Raw genomic sequence first — 18,744 nt, 5'->3', positions numbered from 1 at the left:
TAGCCTGGTGGTGGGTATTGAGGAGGGCACATTCTGCATGGAGCACTTGGTGTTATGCACAAAGAATGAATCATGGAACACTTCATCTAAAACTAATGATGTAATGTATGGGGATTAACATAAGAATAACAAAATAAATAAATAAATAAATAAATAAATAAATTCTTGTAAAAGCTTGACCAAAAAAAAAAAAGGCCAAAATTAAAAAAAAAAAGTGTATAGCAAATTAAAGACAGGAGTATACGGAAAGAATAATAAAACTCATGACTAAAAAAAAAGCTGATTGCAGCAAATATTATTCAATTTTAGGTCCCAGTTAGTTGATGTTTGATTGTAATTAGTTTAACAGTTTGAATTCACTTCCTTTAAGGAGACCGTGGAAAAAATAATTTAATGGAAACAAGTTAACCATCATGGAATTTATATAACTCACCCATATGCATTTTGAACAGTGAATATAATTACATAATAATTTTGACTCCAAATTAAATCATTTGGCATCCTTTTCTAGGATGAAATTAGCAAAGTCCAATTTAATTTGTGTAAGGTATCAACATTACTCACTTTTGGAAATAAATGACCTTGGGAGATAAAAAAAAATACATCCTATCATAAGTGCAAATGAGTGTGTTGACTCCATCCTGCAAATACATTAAGGACTTTTCGTTGACCTTTCATTAGCATAGACAGTTTTTCACTGGATTTACCAAGGTTCACCCCCAGATTGAGCATGTGTCTTGGCATCTTTGACCAATCAGAATCCAAACCATTCCTGGTCTGTGCTGGAAGGAGGACAGTGAGAAATGGAAAGAAAATAAAACACTGCACACACTACTCATTGACTGTGTGTGGACATACATGCATGCACGTGGGTGGATAAATTCTTCCAGAAGTTGGAATCCCTGATAGATGTGGGGTCTGTGCCTCAAACCATCTTCCTGGCTGTCAAGAGGGCCTGGCTCTGAGAGGTGGGGTCTTATCAGGCCTGAAGCATGAGTGCACGATTCACTCTAAGAACACTGCAGTTGTGTGTTGAATAATAAACACTTACTTAGAAGATGTTTGAAGATTTAACGCAGGTATTTGACCTTGGTTTGAGACACACACATTGTTTTTAAACCATAAGCCTATCCCTGCTGGTTAGCACAACTATATAAAGAGAGACTATTGTTGAAACTACCTGGTAACTAATAAAGTACAGATAGGGGAGTGTTGCAAAGAGGGGTACCCTATCATATGGTCTCCCTCATATGTAGAACATAAAGAATAGCACGGAGGACCATAGGGGAAGGGAGGGAAATCTGAAAGGGGAGAAATCAGAGAGGGAGACGAACCATGAGAGACTCTGGACTCTGGGAAACAAACTGAGGGTTACAGAAGGGAGGGGGGTGTGGGGATGGGGTCACCAGGTGATGGGTAGTAAGGAGGGCATGTGTTGTGATGAGCACTGGGTGTTATGCTAAACTGCTGAATCACTGAACACTACATCAAAAACTAATGATGTATTGTATGGTGGCTAACTGAACATAATTAAAAAAAGAGTGGTACACTAGCCTGTTTACAAAAGGAGAAGCAATTTTTCTGAGGAACACTGTCTCTCCTCCGCCCAGAGAGGGCACGCCCAGTGCCTCCGAGAGGAACTTAGGAGGAGGAGGGAGGAAGGCCAGCAGGTGCAGGGATGTCCACTGTGCCCACTAGTTGGCCCAATTCAAGAGACATCCACCAAAAACACCATTTTTTACCCACTTTTGTTGACTGTGTATGACTGCTGTCTTCTCACTCTGGTATTATTTTTGTAATTAAAAATATTTTTTTCAGTGGTTTTCCAACTTTTCAAAAACCTTAATGCCAGTATTGTCAACAGTGTGACACTAGATTCAGGGCTCAAGAGGGTGACTCAGCAATCCCGTACCTTACTCAGCGCCCCTCACAACGGGGGTTCTAGTACACGTGCTACTCACACAAGCACTGTTTTTGTAGATTTAGGTAATGTTTGCAGAAGGAATAATGTCACCATAGATCTAACTCATCCTGCTCCCACGATAGCATCTGCATTACTTGTTGCCTGGAATTTGGGGTAATCGATGACTGCTTCCACTACATTACTCTGTTTCATTGACTAAAACTCTTTTGAGGCAGCGCTGCCCTTCCTCACTTCCCACCCCTGGGTCTTCTACCCAAGCCTAGAAAACGACCAAGCTGCCATGTCCTCCATAAACGCCATCCCGGCCACCCAGGTCTGTAGAGACACAGCTTTTCTCTGAGTGCACATGTAGGACAACACCTCTCTACAGCGCTTCCTGCTCAGTTTCATGGCTTCCTTTGGGAGATGAGACCCTAACTTACACTTTTGAAAATCTATTTCACAGCCTCCGGTCCCCATATCTACACGTACAGGGACCCACCGTACATTGTTTGACGTTTTTATCTGTTCGTCTTCAGTTGACCAGGTCACAGTGGGGCCAGAAAACCCACGTCCACCCCTGACTCTGACCCAGATTAGTTCTGTCACTGAAACATGTCATTTAAACATGATCCAATTCTAGAAAGTGAAGACGATATTAAGTCCTATACCTGAGAGTAACACATGATTGTGTAGGGGACAACGCTTTGTGACTCATGTTCTTTCTAAATGTTACTCCTAATTGCAGCAATTCAAGAACGATGTCCTGTTTGTACCTGTAACATGAGAGATAATCACTTGCTCTTCTGCAAAAGCTGCTGTATCTTGATGCCTCCTGTGACAAAAAACACACAGGTGCCAATTAACCAGAGAGGCCTGGGAGGATGCCGTGCAGGGAGCACCTGGCCCCAGCTGGAGAGAGGGCGTGTCACACCGGCCCCGCGGGAGCTACCCCTGGGGTTCCTCTTGGAGTGGGCCGGCAGAAGAAGGTCTTCCCACCACACAGAATGCAGCTGGGAGGTTTTTTAAAAGTGTTGCCACAGGCAGTATATTCTTTATCACATTGTTTTACTGTGACCTAGATAGAGCAATACCTAACAAAGAAAACTGACAAAGGATATTATTGCCCCTACTGATTCTCCCATCAGCACAGATATTTACTTCCCCTTAATACTGACTGTCAGCTACAAATGGGTATGAATTTTGATCTATTCTATTCATTTATAATTTATAACCTGCCTACTTCCAAAAATAATTTTAGATGGCTTACAACATAATCCCTACATATTCAGGGCTGTTCAAACAGAAATAAAAAATCTAAAAAACTTGAATTTGTTCAAGAAGTCCGTCGACTGTTTTTCCTGAAATATGCACCTCTAACAACTTCTCATGCTTGTTTGTTTGTACTCAACCACTAACTTCTAAAATGGGTTCAATATTCTTTTATAGATATTTTTAAAAGTACCATAGAAACAGAAAAAGTTTAAATACTGATTACGTTTTTAAAAATATTCAAATTTTATGGCCCACTTGTCATTTATTTTTCCATATAACGTTTCTTTTTAAATCTCCTGTTAAAACATTTCAAATCATTTCTACCTTAAAAAAAGCACAAATATAGTACCAAAGCTCCCACATACCCACTATCTCTCTACATATTATATAATAATTGTGTCTATCTCTCCCCCTAATTCATATGTGTGTATATGTAAAATTATTTTATCCTAAACCATTTATGAGCAATTTGCAAATATGACAGCCCATTTCTTGTAAAAATTCAGTGTGCGTTCCTTACAACACATCACAAATTCCAAAAAAAACTAACATAGACACCACAGTCTATGATGCATAGATTCAACACATAGCTCTCATTCGATTTCCAAGAATCTTCACTAATGGCTCTCATAGCCAAAGGATTCTGTCCGTGATCACTCAGTGCGCTCAATCTTCGGTTCCCTTCGTTTTCTTCCATCAGGAAGAGTTTCTTAGTCTTTCCCATGCCTTCTTCAACTTGATGCTTTTGAAAAACACATGCACATTTTTTGTGTGGAACATTTTTCAATTTGAGTTTGCCTGACAGCCTTCGCAATTATATTCAGCTCATGCATTTTTGGCAAGCATGACAAAAGATGATGCTGTATTCTTGCTGGGTTGTCTCATCTGCTCCATGCTCGCTCTCGGGGGTGTGAGGGAGCTGGCTTGTTCAGGCTGCAAAGGCTGCACATCTTCCCAACCCTGCGCACAGTGGCATCATGGCTGTTAAATCAGCCAAGGTGGGAGTGTTTACACCACTGCGTTTGCAACCCCACAACAAATTGAGCTCTTTGGTTTGTCTGTTGGTTTGCACAGCAGGTTTATCAGTACACCAGTGCATACCTTGTTGTGTTATTGGCGACCGTCACATTAACGCTTGGCGAAGGTGGCGTCTGCCAGGCTCCTCCCCGCTGAAGTTACTACTTTCCGCTTTTGATGAGTACAGATCAGGTGGGGACATGCACAGAGACTGAGAACATGATGTTTCTCATTAGAAGTTCACCCGTCAGTTTTAGCATCCATGGATGTTCCAGCCTGAATTGCTTATTACTGTAACAGTTGCCAAATGATGATTCTCTAATTCCGCCTTCCTTCTAGATTTATTAGTTTGCATTCTGTAAGGGAAATCTCTTTTTCATTCATTTATGCATGTATCCTCTTATAGCTGGATGGATTCATAGATTTCTATTTTATACAGAGTGGTTCATCGTTTTTTTTTTTTTCTTTTTTCTTCCTACCAGAGCCTTGAGAAATGAGTCTTCATTTCTCTAAGAACGCTGGGTCCTCTAGGGAAAAATTGTATTACATTGATATTTAGGAGCCCAGATTGGGTACTAGAGGGCTTCACTGATGCTGGGGTGTTGTTTTATATCTGTCAAAAGACAGAGGTAGGAAATATGCGCACGAGCACACACACACACACTTACATTTTAATTTTTATCTATACATATTAAAACCACAGGTTCACACCTCTAATCCAAATTCAATTAGCTTTCTTCATTTCCATCTTTCTAACTCCTTTCTCAAGCCCTGAGATACTGGTTCGTATTACTCTCCATATGACTTACGTCCTCAGCTCCCATCTATGTCCCCAGCCTTCCGACGTTAACAGTTATCAGCTTGTTCAGTCACTCTTTGCAAGGTCCCTGACTATACCAAACACATCCAACAAGTATATGGACAAAGAAAGCCAAAATGAAATCTTAAAATTCATGCCATCCCTCACAAAATTAGCTTCAACTATGAAGACATCGTCCTGTGTCTACTGGGTATGAAACCATTCATTCTTTATAGCCTCAGGAGTCTGCCCAGTAGGGAATAAAGAGAAGATCCATGGAGAGAAGTAAAATGAAGTTCTGTTTTTTAAATTTGGACAAATGCCACATAACCCTCCAAAGAAAAGGGAGCAGGGCTTCTGAGAACTTGCGTGGGATAAGTATGAGGGGCAAGGCCAAGGTTTGCCTCGGGACTCACACAGGGCAGTACGCATGTAGAAAGAGAGCGATGTTGAGACACAGAGGGCTAGAAACAAGAACTCAAGATAATTTACCCCAAAGCTTGCAGGGGCGAAGATGGAAGACCCCTCAGATACTTGGCCTCAGCCAAAACATAGAGAAGGAAAGAGACAGGCCCCAATAATCCAAGAGAAGGGGGATGAGTTAAGAGACTAGTGCTCTTGATTGTAATGACATTCCTTTCCGCACCGGGGAGCTCATTAGGTTCCCAACCCCAAGAGCGAGAGGCTCTCTCCATCAGAAAAGCCATTGCTCTTCCCAAGTAAAATAACAGAGAAACCAGAAGTTTCCATGTAAAACTATGTGAGAGGTACAGGAATTAAAGCATTCCTTTCTCTGTTGTCACTGTATTACATAAAATATCATACAGTAGTCCCCCTTGATCCACAGGGGATATATACTAAGATCCCCAGTGAATGCCTGAAACCACAGATACACCAAACCCTATATATACTGTATGTATTTTCCTAGACATGCACACCTGTGATAAAGTGTAATTTATAAATTAGGCACAGTAAGAGATGAACAACTAAATACAATAGAATAATTGCAACTTGTGCCATGATTAAAGTTATGTGAACGTGATCTCTCTTTCTCTCAAAATACGTTATTATCCTTGTCCTCACCCTTCTTGTGATGGTTTGAGATGATAAAATGCCTACAGGACAGGATGAAGGGAGGTGAGTGATCCCACCATGTGATACAGCGTTAGGCTTCCACTGACCTTCAGACAATATGTCAGAAAGAGCATCATCTGCTTCCAGATGAACCACCCACGGTTCATGGGTAATTCAGACCACAGAAAAGCAAAACTACAGGTAAGTGGGAATAATATATGATATGTAGAGTATAAGTTAGGAATTTTCTTGATTATTTTTTCAATTGAACATACCCTTGGTATTCACAATGGCTACAACTGTAAAAATTGCCAAATTTGTGAACATGGCTCTTGCTCATTTTTTTCCCCATAGTATGCATATGTAGTAAATGCAAATAACAGCCCAGATGAGGATGATGTGGTTGACTAGGCTCATTCACAAAAAATCACTATTGTCTTGGAGGGTGGAAATGTCTTAGAAACAATGCAAATCTCCCATATATCAAACATCTTCAGGTCATCTCAAAAAACAAATAAACCTTTGAATATTAAACTAAAAAATATAAGTGGTCTGTTTAACTTCAGAAAAAAAGTATGTTTGCAATATTGTAATATTATAATAGATTTGCATATGGTACAATATTGTACATTTTTTAATGAACTCTATTTTAAGTACAAAGAAATTCAACCTGAGTGCCTGGAAAAACATATTGTCAGCCAGACTCTTTTAATTTGGTAGAAGACATTATATAAAACAACTTGTCATGTTGTTAGATCAAATTTGATTATTTTAAATTGGATTTATATCTTCATATGTTATTTACTAATGACTTTTTCTTTTATCACATTACTTTTTCACTGACGTTTTTATTTAACTTAATATTAGTTTTCTTAAAAGTTTACATTTTTGCATTTCTGCTAAGAAAGTTGATAGCAACAAATAGCAAATTCCGTAATTATTTTTATCAGAGGAATTTCTTTTCTCATTGGTATTATCCATTTTTATTCAAATTAAAGTTTCAGTAAGACTAGGTTCCCATAACATTAACTGACATCCTATTAATTCCTATATAACATACTCACTATCAGAGGAATTTCTTAATCCAAACCTTGATACATGAAGAATCCTTATTTACATTGTGGAAAAGAATATAGGCTACATATTTACGATTATCTTAGAGATGTTTTAGGCTCAGGTACCTCTACGTCATCACACCTAATATAAACCAACTTGTATCATAAAATACTGTGATCAAAATCAAGTACTATGAGAACAGAGAACAATGTTATAAAACTTACACATCATCTACATTCTCTTAAGATCTTACTAAGTAGGGTTTTTTTTTCTTTATTACTCCTTATATATGTGACATCTCAGTAATCTAAAGAATCAAAATAGTGGTGTACCCTGCTCGCACTGATATACGGGGTTGTGTGTAGTGAAGGATTCCTCTGCTCTTTGCTCCTGGTATCTACAGGGTACTCATATCCTAACCTTTGGACTATTCCGAGCAATAGGAATGTCCTTGATATTCATGGTGGACTCCTTAAACCACACCTGAGTTTATGGTAACTATGTGATCATGTTTATGATAACTCACGGTGGTGGGAAGGACAGCCATGCACTTAGAGGCTTGGGGTTTTGAGCCAGATGGCATCAGCCTGACCTCCCAACCTGTGGGAGGGGAAGGAGCTGAAGACTGAGTTAACCTTGTAGCCAGTGATTTAATTAATCATGCCTACATCATGAAAACCCAGGTAAAACTCTGGACAGCAAAGCTCAGGCAACCTTCTTGGTTGGTGATACATGTGTCCCTGGAAAGTGACATGTCTTGAGGACATGAAAGCCTCATGTCTGACACCTTCCCAGATGGTGCTCTATGAGTCACCTCATTTGGCTGTTCCCAATCTGATTACTTTATAATATGCTGTACTCGTAAGCATATTGCCTTCTTGTGTTCTGTGAGTTATAGTAGAGAATCATTCAATCTAAGATAACCCCCAAAATGTTAGCCAGTTGGTCAAAGCATGGGTGGCCTAGGGACATTGAGCTTGGGACTGGCATTGGGAACTGGAGAACCATGCCTTCAAGCCACGATGTGTGTTCTAACTCATGTTGATCATGGTCAGAATTACATTGTACTGGTATTTATGTCAAATAGTCTTTAAAAGATGGGGATAAAGGAGGGCACTTGTGATGAGCCCCAGGTGTTGCATGGAACTCATGAATCACTAAACTGTACACCCGAAACTAATACTACACTGTATGTTAACTAACTGAAACTTAAACAAAAACTTAAAAAAAATTAAAAATATAGCTAAGATCTATATATTTAGCTAGACATTGTTTACTATTATAAGTGAACCCAGTTTTGACTTAGAAATGCATCTTCCTTCTACAGTTTCAATACTACTGATTGACTTAATAAATTTAAATTTGTACCCATGAAATAACAGGGAAAAAAAAATAGATCTTTTCTCCAGGCTAATTCCAACAACTCAAGAAAGAGAGGATTGCTGTCATTATTTTTCATCACATATGTAGGCAATGTGTTTCCTTCTTTTATTATTATTATTTTTACTATTTTGTAATAAGTCATTCCTGCTAACCTTGGTCAATCGATCATGCAACTTTCTCCTGTGTGCGGTCTCTGGCTCTTTGTACATTTGTGTGTAAAAGTGTTCAGTAACACCCTTGTGCCTGAGAAAGTCAGGTGGAAAAATCAGTTCAACGTTACACCCTTCTCTTTTAAAAGTGAACCTATTCCTAATATTAACTGAGAAATATAAAATCACATATCTGAAGCTAAGTTGACATCAAGTCGTTATTCAAGAGAAGGTTTAATATATGTTAATTGATAATTAAAAAAATATATCTGAACAGTGAAATCTGAACTTCAGATAAAAAATGGCAAAGCACATACTTTGTAAGCAAGTTTTATTTAATAAAACTTGCATAAGGAAAAGAAAATATATTTATGGTTCTGTACTCTATTTACTGAAAAAAATCCATGTGTGAGTGGATCTGTGTGGTTCAAACCCACATTCTTCCAGCATCATCTGTGTAACAGACACAGGCTCTGAACCGCATGGTTCTGTTGCCTGGAGCCTTTCTTCTCCCTTTGATTTATCTGCCTATATTTTACTAATCTGTTAAGATATTTTACTTTTTCCCAGATATGTTATACTCTCAGTTAGGATATATATATATATATATACATAATTTTTCTACCAAATCCTAGAAAAATACTATTTTTGGCCTCCTTTAATACCCAACGCCTACCTGGAGTGCTGCGTATTTGCCAAAAGTTATAGACATTATTAGTTCACATTAGCATTATTTTTATAAATCATTAAAATATATTTTGTTACAACTATTACTGCGTTTTATCATCTGCATATGGATTCCAAGTCGCGTTGAAGCTGTTGCTGTCTTTAGTGTCAGAGACTTCCTTTTTTATTCCCAAGAACAAATAGAGTGGGTACTTAAAGCGATCGTGCGCTAAGCTGAACTGCGAGGAGCGCTCTCCGGTGCGGGGAGTCAGCGAGCGCTCGCGGTGGGGACGGCGCTTGAGATGAAGCCTGCGGGCCCGGAGGCGGCGGCGGGAGAGGAGTCTCAAAGGACAAATCATACCAAGACAGACAAACATCAGATGGCGCGTGAGGAACTGTACATTAGACTGGCGTTTTATCGCACACAACTAAATGGCCTCACAAAAAAGGTGTTCCTCTTTGCTGAGACCCAGAGACGAGACCTCTGGCCTCACTCAAGGGGAGCGCGCCGAAGTCGAAGCCGCGGGCGCTGGGAAGGGCCACCCCGCCATCCAGCCTGCGTTTCTAACCAGCCGAGCAGCAGGAGAGAGACGGGAAGAGGAGCAGGCCGGGCCACAAAGGAGTGGTGTGCGCGGTGGGGGATCCTCCCAGGAAGCTGCTCCGTCTCCACGCACTCCTGCACGATTGGGACACGCGCCCGGCTCCGGCTCTTGGAACGCGAGGGTAGCAGGAGCATGGAGCGCAGAGAGCCGCGCGTGGGACTCGGCTAGCCCGGCCCGCGTGCGCAGAGACGCCTACTGATGGGGACGCTGGTGAAGGGGATGAGGGCGCTGTTGACTGCGGCCCGTGCGTCGGGAATTCGGGTGCGCTCCTGCCCTACAGAGCGGGCAAGAGGCAGGCCAACCTGCCGCAGGACAAAGAAGGAAGACAGAGCTGAGCGCACTGCTTCTGGCGAAGGCGAGGACGCAGCTGCTAAGGCCAGTGGGGAAGCAATGTCCGCGCAAGTCGCAGGTGGAAGGAAGAGCAAGGAAGGGCTCTTTTCCACCGGCTACGGTCCACGTCCGGAGGCTCGTGAGTGAGGCGGCATCTGCTGTAAAGGGTCGGGGTTTTCTGCAACGTTGATGGCGCAAAGCACTGCAGGCCTCAGCCCTAAATGCCCCAAAATGCAGAGTGCCACTTTCCTGGGTTGCCTAACCTTTAGACGTCTCTTCTCTGGAGCTAAGAACCACGACCTACTTTCTGCTTCACCCCCGCCCCCCATCTCCCGCTGGGTCCCTTGTCCCCGCCCTCAGCCTGTCCCCTGCAAACATGGCGTGACCTGCTCCTCCCCTAGCAGGCCTCCCTTCCCTGCGAACGAGCTGTCCCCTGGCTATCCTGTTTTGTGATGCGCTTCCCCTAAGGCTTTCAACACTAGCCAAGCTATCACCGATATACAGGAGTTTTGTAGGAAAAGTCTACATCAAACGTTTTGTTGCTGTTGTTTGTTTGCTAGTGTTTGATGATTCTGGTTCACAAACAGAGACTAGGGAGCTGGTTTCATCTTACCTGAGAAACTTCCCAGCCTGGGTGAGGTCATGTCACCGCCGTCGTAAATCTCCAGAGAGTCCCAGTTCTGCTCGGTGGCAAAACTGATCACTTGAATCTAGCAAACGACAGTGTTCAGTTAATGTGCGTTTTTCGTTTAAGGAAATTAGCCTGATCATGTGGGGCTTCCCATGAAACTTAATATACACACGTAAGAGAAGGGTGAAACCAAGGAGAATAAACCATGAAAAGACATTTGAAAATGTCTACAAATGGTATTTTTGACAGCTTTTATCCTAAAAATCTACTATTGCTATTCCAAATAGAGAAATGTGATTAGAAACACGTTGCAGAAGTAGTAAGAAAAGGGAAACAGGCCATGGTTTAAGTGTTTAAAATAACCAATGCAGGTAAAAAAATAAAAAACAAATTCAAAATAAATAAATAATATAAACCAATGCAAAAAAAAAAAAAGATTAAATAAAATAACCAATGCAGAAATAAAATAAAATAACCAATGCAAAACAAAAAACAGACACAGAAAGCAAACACAGACCTAGCCAAACCCTGTGCATTCGGACGTTCGGGGCATAAGGGGCTTACCTGAATTCCTGATCCCTCTGTAACTATGATTTTCCAGATACAGTTTAAGTTGTTACCATACGGTTCCGGGTAGCCAGGGGATAAAATTGTACCTCTGCGCTGAGTGAAATTACCACTGCAGGGGACTAAAAGACAAAACCGTGTGTCATAAAGTACAGAGAAGGACAGCATTAATTTGGTGCTTAGCGGTTCTTTGCTGTGTGATCAGATATTAAGAGACATTTTACATGGAGTATGGTCCCTTAAATGGCACTTGTAGCCAGGGTCAAATTTAGTCTGTTCTCTTATAAACTTGCAATATCATTGATTATTATATACTGTACTACCACGTTACAGATCTGATGTCTAAAAGTAAATCTCTTCGAGCTCTGTTAGGAGGGATGGTACCTAACAGTGGCATCTCTAAAGCGAATTCTGTTTAGGATAATTTTATCCGTACGATTTAAGGAGCTTTGCGGAGTACTGTCTCCTACATGCAGACATGCAACTCCAAAGGATATTAATGGGATTTATGATCAAATCCAGGGAGGAGAAGAGATGCTGAAAATGTGCAAATGAATTCAAGAGCTAATTGCACTAGAGGTTCTTACACAAAATGAAGCAAGTAAACTATAACTAAGAGCGTCATTGTTATTTGGGCTGCATTAACCTACTACTTTTCAAACCTTCATCAGCACACATTTATTAAAAAGGACATTACACAATATAGCAAATCAACATTATAATGATTCTTCCCCAAAATGAAATTATGTTATATACCCATGGCTGGAGAGTTAATGGCATACTTAATAAGTATTGAGAAATAAAACATGTTTCATACTTGTTAATCGAATGAGTTGTTTCATGAAACATGGTAATCTTAAGGGTTTAGCTGCTACTCAGTTATGTCAGGTAAAATGCATTGCTCTTTAAATAGGTCTGGAGCATGACCAGGTGGTGGAGACTGGACATCAGCTTTGGAAAGCAGCTCTTCAACCAGCTGTGAAGCTGGGCTTGACAGCCTCAAGCAAGGTATCCCACCTTCTGGACACACCCTTACCTATGCAGCTCGGGATCGTGTCATTCCACTGAGCTAAAGCATTAGGTACGGACTGACAGCGGATAGCAGTGGAACCCTGAAGGAGGTATCCTGGGTTACACTCGAAACGGACAATCGAGCCGGCCGAAAATTCCGATCCGATTCTTCTTCCATATCTGGGCTCGGGGATAGAGCTGCACTGGGTATCGCTGGTTCGAGGAACAGCTAGAAGCAAAACACACAACATAGCCAACTGTATCTTTATCGGGAAGCCAAACTATTTCCTTGGAAATAGAGTTAAGATGAGTCCAGAGAGAGTTTCTGTTAATATAGGAATTAAGAACGCCTTCTGCAATTTCTAGAGGGAATGATTTGGGAAGCACTTTCCCATCTGCATTTCATTCTCTTACCAACTCCAAGGATTGCCTTATATTCTCATTTCAGATGAGGAAAACATGGCATAAGGAGCATTAGTGCCTTATGAGAACTGAGTGATATTCAGGCAATTAAAATTAATTAAGTACCCGAATCACTGTGCTCATGATAATGAGGTGACTAAGAACTTGTACTTATCCTCAAAGACCTTAGAGTCTAGTGAGTATAATATGGCTATTATGATGCAATAACAAAATCAAAAACAGAACTCCCATATGATCCAGCAATCTCACTTCTGGGTATATATCCAAAAAATATTGAAATCAGCATCTCAAAGAGATCTCTCTGCCCCCCATGTTCACTGCAGCATCATTCCCAGTAGGCAAGCCATGGAATCAACCTAAGTGTCCATTGATGGATGAATGGATAGAGAAAATATGTTATATCCATGCAATAGAATATTATTTAGCCTTAAAAAATAAAGGAATTCTGCCATTTGCAACAACATGGATGTTCCTTCTACCTCCTGATGAAAGTCAAGATGCCCCACAGCACTAGGCCTCCCCTACCAGCAATCCAAAGCAAAATCACACTGCCTTTAAGACTGTCCCAAATCACCTAGCACAACCTCAGTCCTATAACCAACCCTTCCTGGAACTTTCTTTTTGAGACACCCCCAGGGTCTCCCTGGTGTGTGGTCTTCACTGAGGCAGTTGGTAAAAACTCAAGCTTGTTTGATTACAGGTGTGTTCTTATGGTCTTTGGGTGGTAGGCATGAGCAGGTGAGCCTCGTTCCAGTGTGGGGTGAGGTATCTATTTAGCTTGTTTATTGGAATTCTCCATCTGTAAGAGATTCTTCCGATTATCAAAAGGGGCAGGGATCAAGTTTGAAAAATACTTCAATTGTCGATGACGCCTGTTACACCAAGCCAACTCTTTGAGAAATAGATCCACCTGGTATGCACTTGAAAATGCACTGTTCTGTTTTTGTTCTATGCAATTAAAAGTCAGTTGGTCTCTATCGTCACCAGGACCCTCTCTCTCTTTCAGACTGTGCATGTCCTCGTTCAATGGTGCAGCCTTCTGAGAGAATGTGCTTATATACTCATTTTCTTTAAAACAACCCTCCGTCTTCACAATGCTTTTCCTAACAGGAAATTGAACCTGAACAACGACAGACACCATTTGGGTAACTGCTGCTTAGCAAGTGATTCTATGAGCATGGAAGGCGGAAGATGATTCTGACAAAACCATGCTTGCATTCATGTTGAAGTATTTTCTATCAGAAGGTGACATTAATAAAATTACATATTAATAACTATAGGTGAAACAATGATACATCAGAATGACTCTTTTTGTAACTAAAAATAGAATGCAGAACTATGTTTTATTATAATAAATTGCTTAGAACTATTTGTTGTATTTCTATTTGAGTATTTTGTTACAGTTGAACAAGTAGAATGAGAGCAAAAAGGAAATGAATAAAAAATATCCCATGGAGGCTTCAATTCTCAAGATTTTTTTTTTACCAAAATGGAGAAAATATCTCCAATGGCAATTTTTCTACTTGTCCTGAATGACATGGAAAGCTCCCCGCTCTTCATAGCAATGGCCTCGTTTGTGTCTGTCCAAGGCACCATGGCCATTCCAGGCTCCCGTGGACAGGAACACACCGTCAAGGTCATTCAGACACATGCTACTACCGAGCCTTTCTTCAGGAACTTCACCATTGTCATTTTTTTAAGGAAAATAACAATAAACAAAAAACACCTGCATTTAGATGAACTTATGCAGAACAGTTTTTAGAGGAAGAAGTTTCCAAAGTGAGCAGAAGAACAGCTGTGAGTCTCCGCAAAGTGGAACAGAAGTGAGCAGAAACTGAGACACCAGACGTCCATGCAAGGTCTGGGGAAAATCAGTGTGCAGCAACTTTTGCTCTCAGCATGCCCTCTGGTTCCTTCCCTTCTCCTGGATGTTTCTGGCAGCATCAGAGAGAAATTCCATCCTCTGTGGTAATTATCCTCTGTATTTTAGCAAAGATTTCCTACTGCAGTGAAACAAGACTGAAATCAGTGCGGTGGAAAGCAAACAGGGGAGGAGGTCAGCCTGGAGGAAGAGGAGGTGGGCAGATTGAGGGATGTCCCCGGGGGCTGGTGCGCTGGGCCAGTGCAGGGGCTGGGGCTGGTCTCCGGAGCTTTCAGTGCAGGCACAGAAAGGGGAAACGTGGTCGATCCATCCGTGGATCTTCACGGCTCTTCATTCAGAGCAGGTGTAACGGCAAGACAACAACAACAGCCATAATAATAACAAATCTGAATGCATGCAACAATCACTTACAAAGTCTAAGGGAGGCGGTCTTTCCTGTTTCATTTAGTGACAGCGGATATTTCTATTTCTCAAAATCATTCTGTTTTGGTAGTTGAAAAATCAGATTTGACAAGCCATTACTAGTCAGTGAATTCAAACAAACATCGATGAATTATGAACAAAACTTTAGGCTTATTCGTCTTTGTAAAAAGTATGCATTTTATAAGCTTTTTATACAAAAAGTGAATTTCTTAGAAATGGAAAGCCTTATAATTTATGCTATCTAAAAGGAGATGAGGCCTGGGGAAAGTCAATAAAGACATGCATTTACATGCCAAGGAAGGACCTCAAGCAAAGGAAATTTTAGTGTATATTCTTCCTACCCAAACTTAGAAAATGCACTTCCATGTTCCTAGATTGTTTATCTGTTTATTGTAATGCTAAGGAGCGTGAGTCTTGCCATAGGAGGATCCTGGACCAGGAAGCCCTGAGCTGGTGAATCTGGGAGACTGGGCCGCTGGGAAGCGAGGAAGCAGGAGGCCGTTTCAGGTGAGGCTGGGGGATGAGGATTTAAGCTAGAGTTGTCCACGTGGCAAATATGCCTCAGAAAGACAGGGATTCGGGGCCAGCTGACACTTGTAAGTTGGGATCTGTGCGGAGGTTTGATGTAAAAACATGGCCTCCTTTTCCCCTTGAAATATTCAGTAAGTCCTACCTGGTTTACTAATTTTGGCATGAGTGACTTATTTTGTGAGAATGCGGTGTTGAATTCTACATGGAAATACACAAGAAAAATGGATGCTATGTGGAAACAGCCAGGCATAAATATGAGAGAATTCAAAATAGTCTTCTATGGATGAGACACTGTCAACCACCAAGTTTAATTTTAGGTAGGCTCCATGTTGAGTGTGGAGCCCAGCACGGGGCTTGAGCTCATGACCCTGAGATCAAGACCTGAGCTGAGATCAAGAGCTGGATGCTTAACTGACCGAGCCACCCAGGTGCTAAACACCACGTTTAATAAGACACATTCAGTCTGGAGCACAGGCAGAGCAGAGAGGGGGCGGGCAGTGCAGGGGGGTTGAACCACCCTGCCATATATCAGCATGTGCCTTGGAGCAAGCAGGACAAGAGAGGAGTGTCTGCTCTGCTTTAGTCGGTCTCTGGCCACACAGGCTGGTTCCCATGTTGCTTCCAATATTGCTAAGGTTGATTATAGCATTATAAGGTGTGCATTTTAGGGCCACAAAAAGTCTATAAAGGCAATGTAACTACTTCATAGCATAGCTAAGGGGATCTTCTAATACTGGAGGAATCAGACTGTGCTCAATTTGTTAAGAAACAGTAGGTAAGTCTCCCACATGGAGAGTTTCTTAGGATGACATGAATTTTGATTTTTCTCATCGGTCTAAGAACACATTGACTTTAGGTGTAATATATATTGTGGAATGGCAAAGATTATCCAAAGATTTCCAAAGATTATCCACATTTACTGATTGTGGGTCCTGCCAGTGTCTAGGTCTGGGAGCTTAGAGGGGAGAAGGAAGGCACTGGGTGAAGGAGGTGGGGAAACCTTCTCCTGGATTTCTAAAAAGAAATGCAAAAAGCTATTTGAATGCATTTGTGTTTAAAACCAAGGTGTGTTCCTCCTCTGCCTTCATGGAAGTCTGTTTACACAGTGGTGCAGTCTGGAACCAAAATGTTGGAACAGTTAGAGAGACTCTCCCACTTCAGGAGCATCCCTAGATGTTCATTCATGGTAGTTTCTCACAGCATCTTTGCTTCTAAATTCTATTTGATGGTCACACCACTGAGGTGTGTGGCTGCTGAATCAAAGGAGGATGCAAGTTTGCCCAAGGTGGACCGACACCTGAGCCATTATCTCTTCTCAGTCTCTGTCCAGTGCACACTACCATTATACAACTGGAGACCTGCAAAGTAGGCTGCTCCATCCCCGAGTAGATAATGTCCTTGAGTCTTTAATTCAATAGCAACAAGCAGCCAAACAAAACTCTTCACAGGTGCTGAGTCATCATTGATAAACCAATGTGGAAGAGCTATTTATAGCATTGTATTAGGAAGGGTACCCCCATTAGCCTTCTTTGGGGTGCTCATGGGTCCTAACTCACTCTCAAATATGCCCTTCTGCCTCCAAGTAGTGTAGAAAGCAAATGAAAAGCAGCCAAGGCATGAGTTAATTAGGACACTTTGTAAAAAAAAAAAAAAAAAAGCCTCTATATGTCCATTTCTCCACAAGATCAGAAAGACAGAAACATCCTCATTATTAATGTCTCCTTATTAACCAGCACTGCATGGAGGGCAAGAGACAGTGATCCTGGCTTCCCACACCCTGATCCTGAGCTCTGTATAGCACAACTGTCTGTTAACAGGGTCAGACACCCTACAATCATGGGCATCAGAAAGTCCCCGTGCAATTTTAGGCTTTAATAACTTGTGAAAGAATGAAGGCATAACTGGTATACAAAAGAACTTTTCAGGCAGTTTTTTATACAATAGATTGCAAGTAATTTCTTGGCTTCCATATAACTACCATCTTTCAGAAGCCAATGTTCAATTTAACTTTCCTAATGCATTGAAAACTTCCCCAGGTGCTCTTGAGTGATTTATAAATGGCATTCATGAGTCTAGTTCTTTACTTCCAGAGGATTTAGCTTTGATAAAAAGGCATCAATTTTTGCATAAACTCACTGTAGGAACAAAGCAAGAAAAGGAGGTATACTGAAACTATAAAATATTGAGGATGTTAGAGGCATTATATGTTGTTAAAGACAAGGAAGATATAGTCCTCCTATAAATGATTTTCTTTTCTTTCTACTTTTCTGTTTTAATTCATTGTAATGGTAATAGGTTACTTTAAACCAAGAAACATAATTTTGAAAATCATGACTTCTGATGATAATATTTGTAAATAGGATAGACACAGGGTCATTTGCCTCAGATATTTTATTTGATAATCTGATTGATTTTCTTTTTTTTTAATTCTTATGTTAATCCCCATACATTACATCATTAGTTTTAGATGAAGTGTTCCATGATTCATTGTTTGTGCACAACACCCAGTGCTCCATGCAGAATGTGCCCTCCTCAATACCCACCACCAGGCTAACCCATCCTCCCACCCCCCTTCCCTCTAGAACCCTCAGTTTGTTTTTCAGAGTCCATTGTCTCTCATGGTTCGTCTACCCCTCCGATTTCCCCCGCTTCATTCGTCCCCTCCTGCTACCTTCTTCTTTTTATTTTTTCTTAACATATATTGCATTATTTGTTTCAGAGGTACAGATCTGAGATTCAACAGTCTCGCACAATTCACAGCGCTTACCAGAGCACATACCTCCCCAGTGTCTATCACCCAGTCACCCCATCCCTCCCACCCCAACCCCCACTCCAAAAACACTCAGTTTGTTTCCTGCGATTAAGAATTCCTCATATCAGTGAGATCATATGATACATGTCTTTCTCTTTTTGACTTATTTCACTCAACATAATACCCTCCAGTTCCATCCACGTCGTTGCAAATGGCAAGATCTCATTCCTTTTGATGGCTGCATAATATTCCATTGTATATATATACCAC

General features: G+C 41.1%; 1 protein-coding gene across 1 annotated transcript in view; it reads right to left on the bottom strand.

The window, feature by feature from the left end:
* CSMD1 (CUB and Sushi multiple domains 1) overlaps positions 1–18,744 on the bottom strand; it is a 519,075-nt gene that overhangs the window by 234,738 nt on the left and 265,593 nt on the right. Inside the window, exons 22-25 of the mRNA XM_035003847.1 lie at positions 12,489–12,692; positions 11,450–11,574; positions 10,868–10,964; positions 10,121–10,198 (exon numbers count right to left, since the gene is read on the bottom strand). Coding sequence (XP_034859738.1) covers positions 10,121–10,198; positions 10,868–10,964; positions 11,450–11,574; positions 12,489–12,692 — 504 coding nt within the window. The remainder of the gene's footprint in view (positions 1–10,120; positions 10,199–10,867; positions 10,965–11,449; positions 11,575–12,488; positions 12,693–18,744) is intronic.

The sequence above is a fragment of the Mirounga leonina genome, unplaced genomic scaffold (genome assembly GCF_011800145.1).
Source record: "Mirounga leonina isolate KUSES-001 unplaced genomic scaffold, KU_Mleo_1.0 Mir_128, whole genome shotgun sequence".
NCBI classification, from domain to species: Eukaryota; Metazoa; Chordata; class Mammalia; order Carnivora; family Phocidae; genus Mirounga; species Mirounga leonina.
The sequence above is the reverse complement of the archived record's forward strand: the minus strand, read 5'-3'. Positions and strand labels throughout refer to the sequence as shown.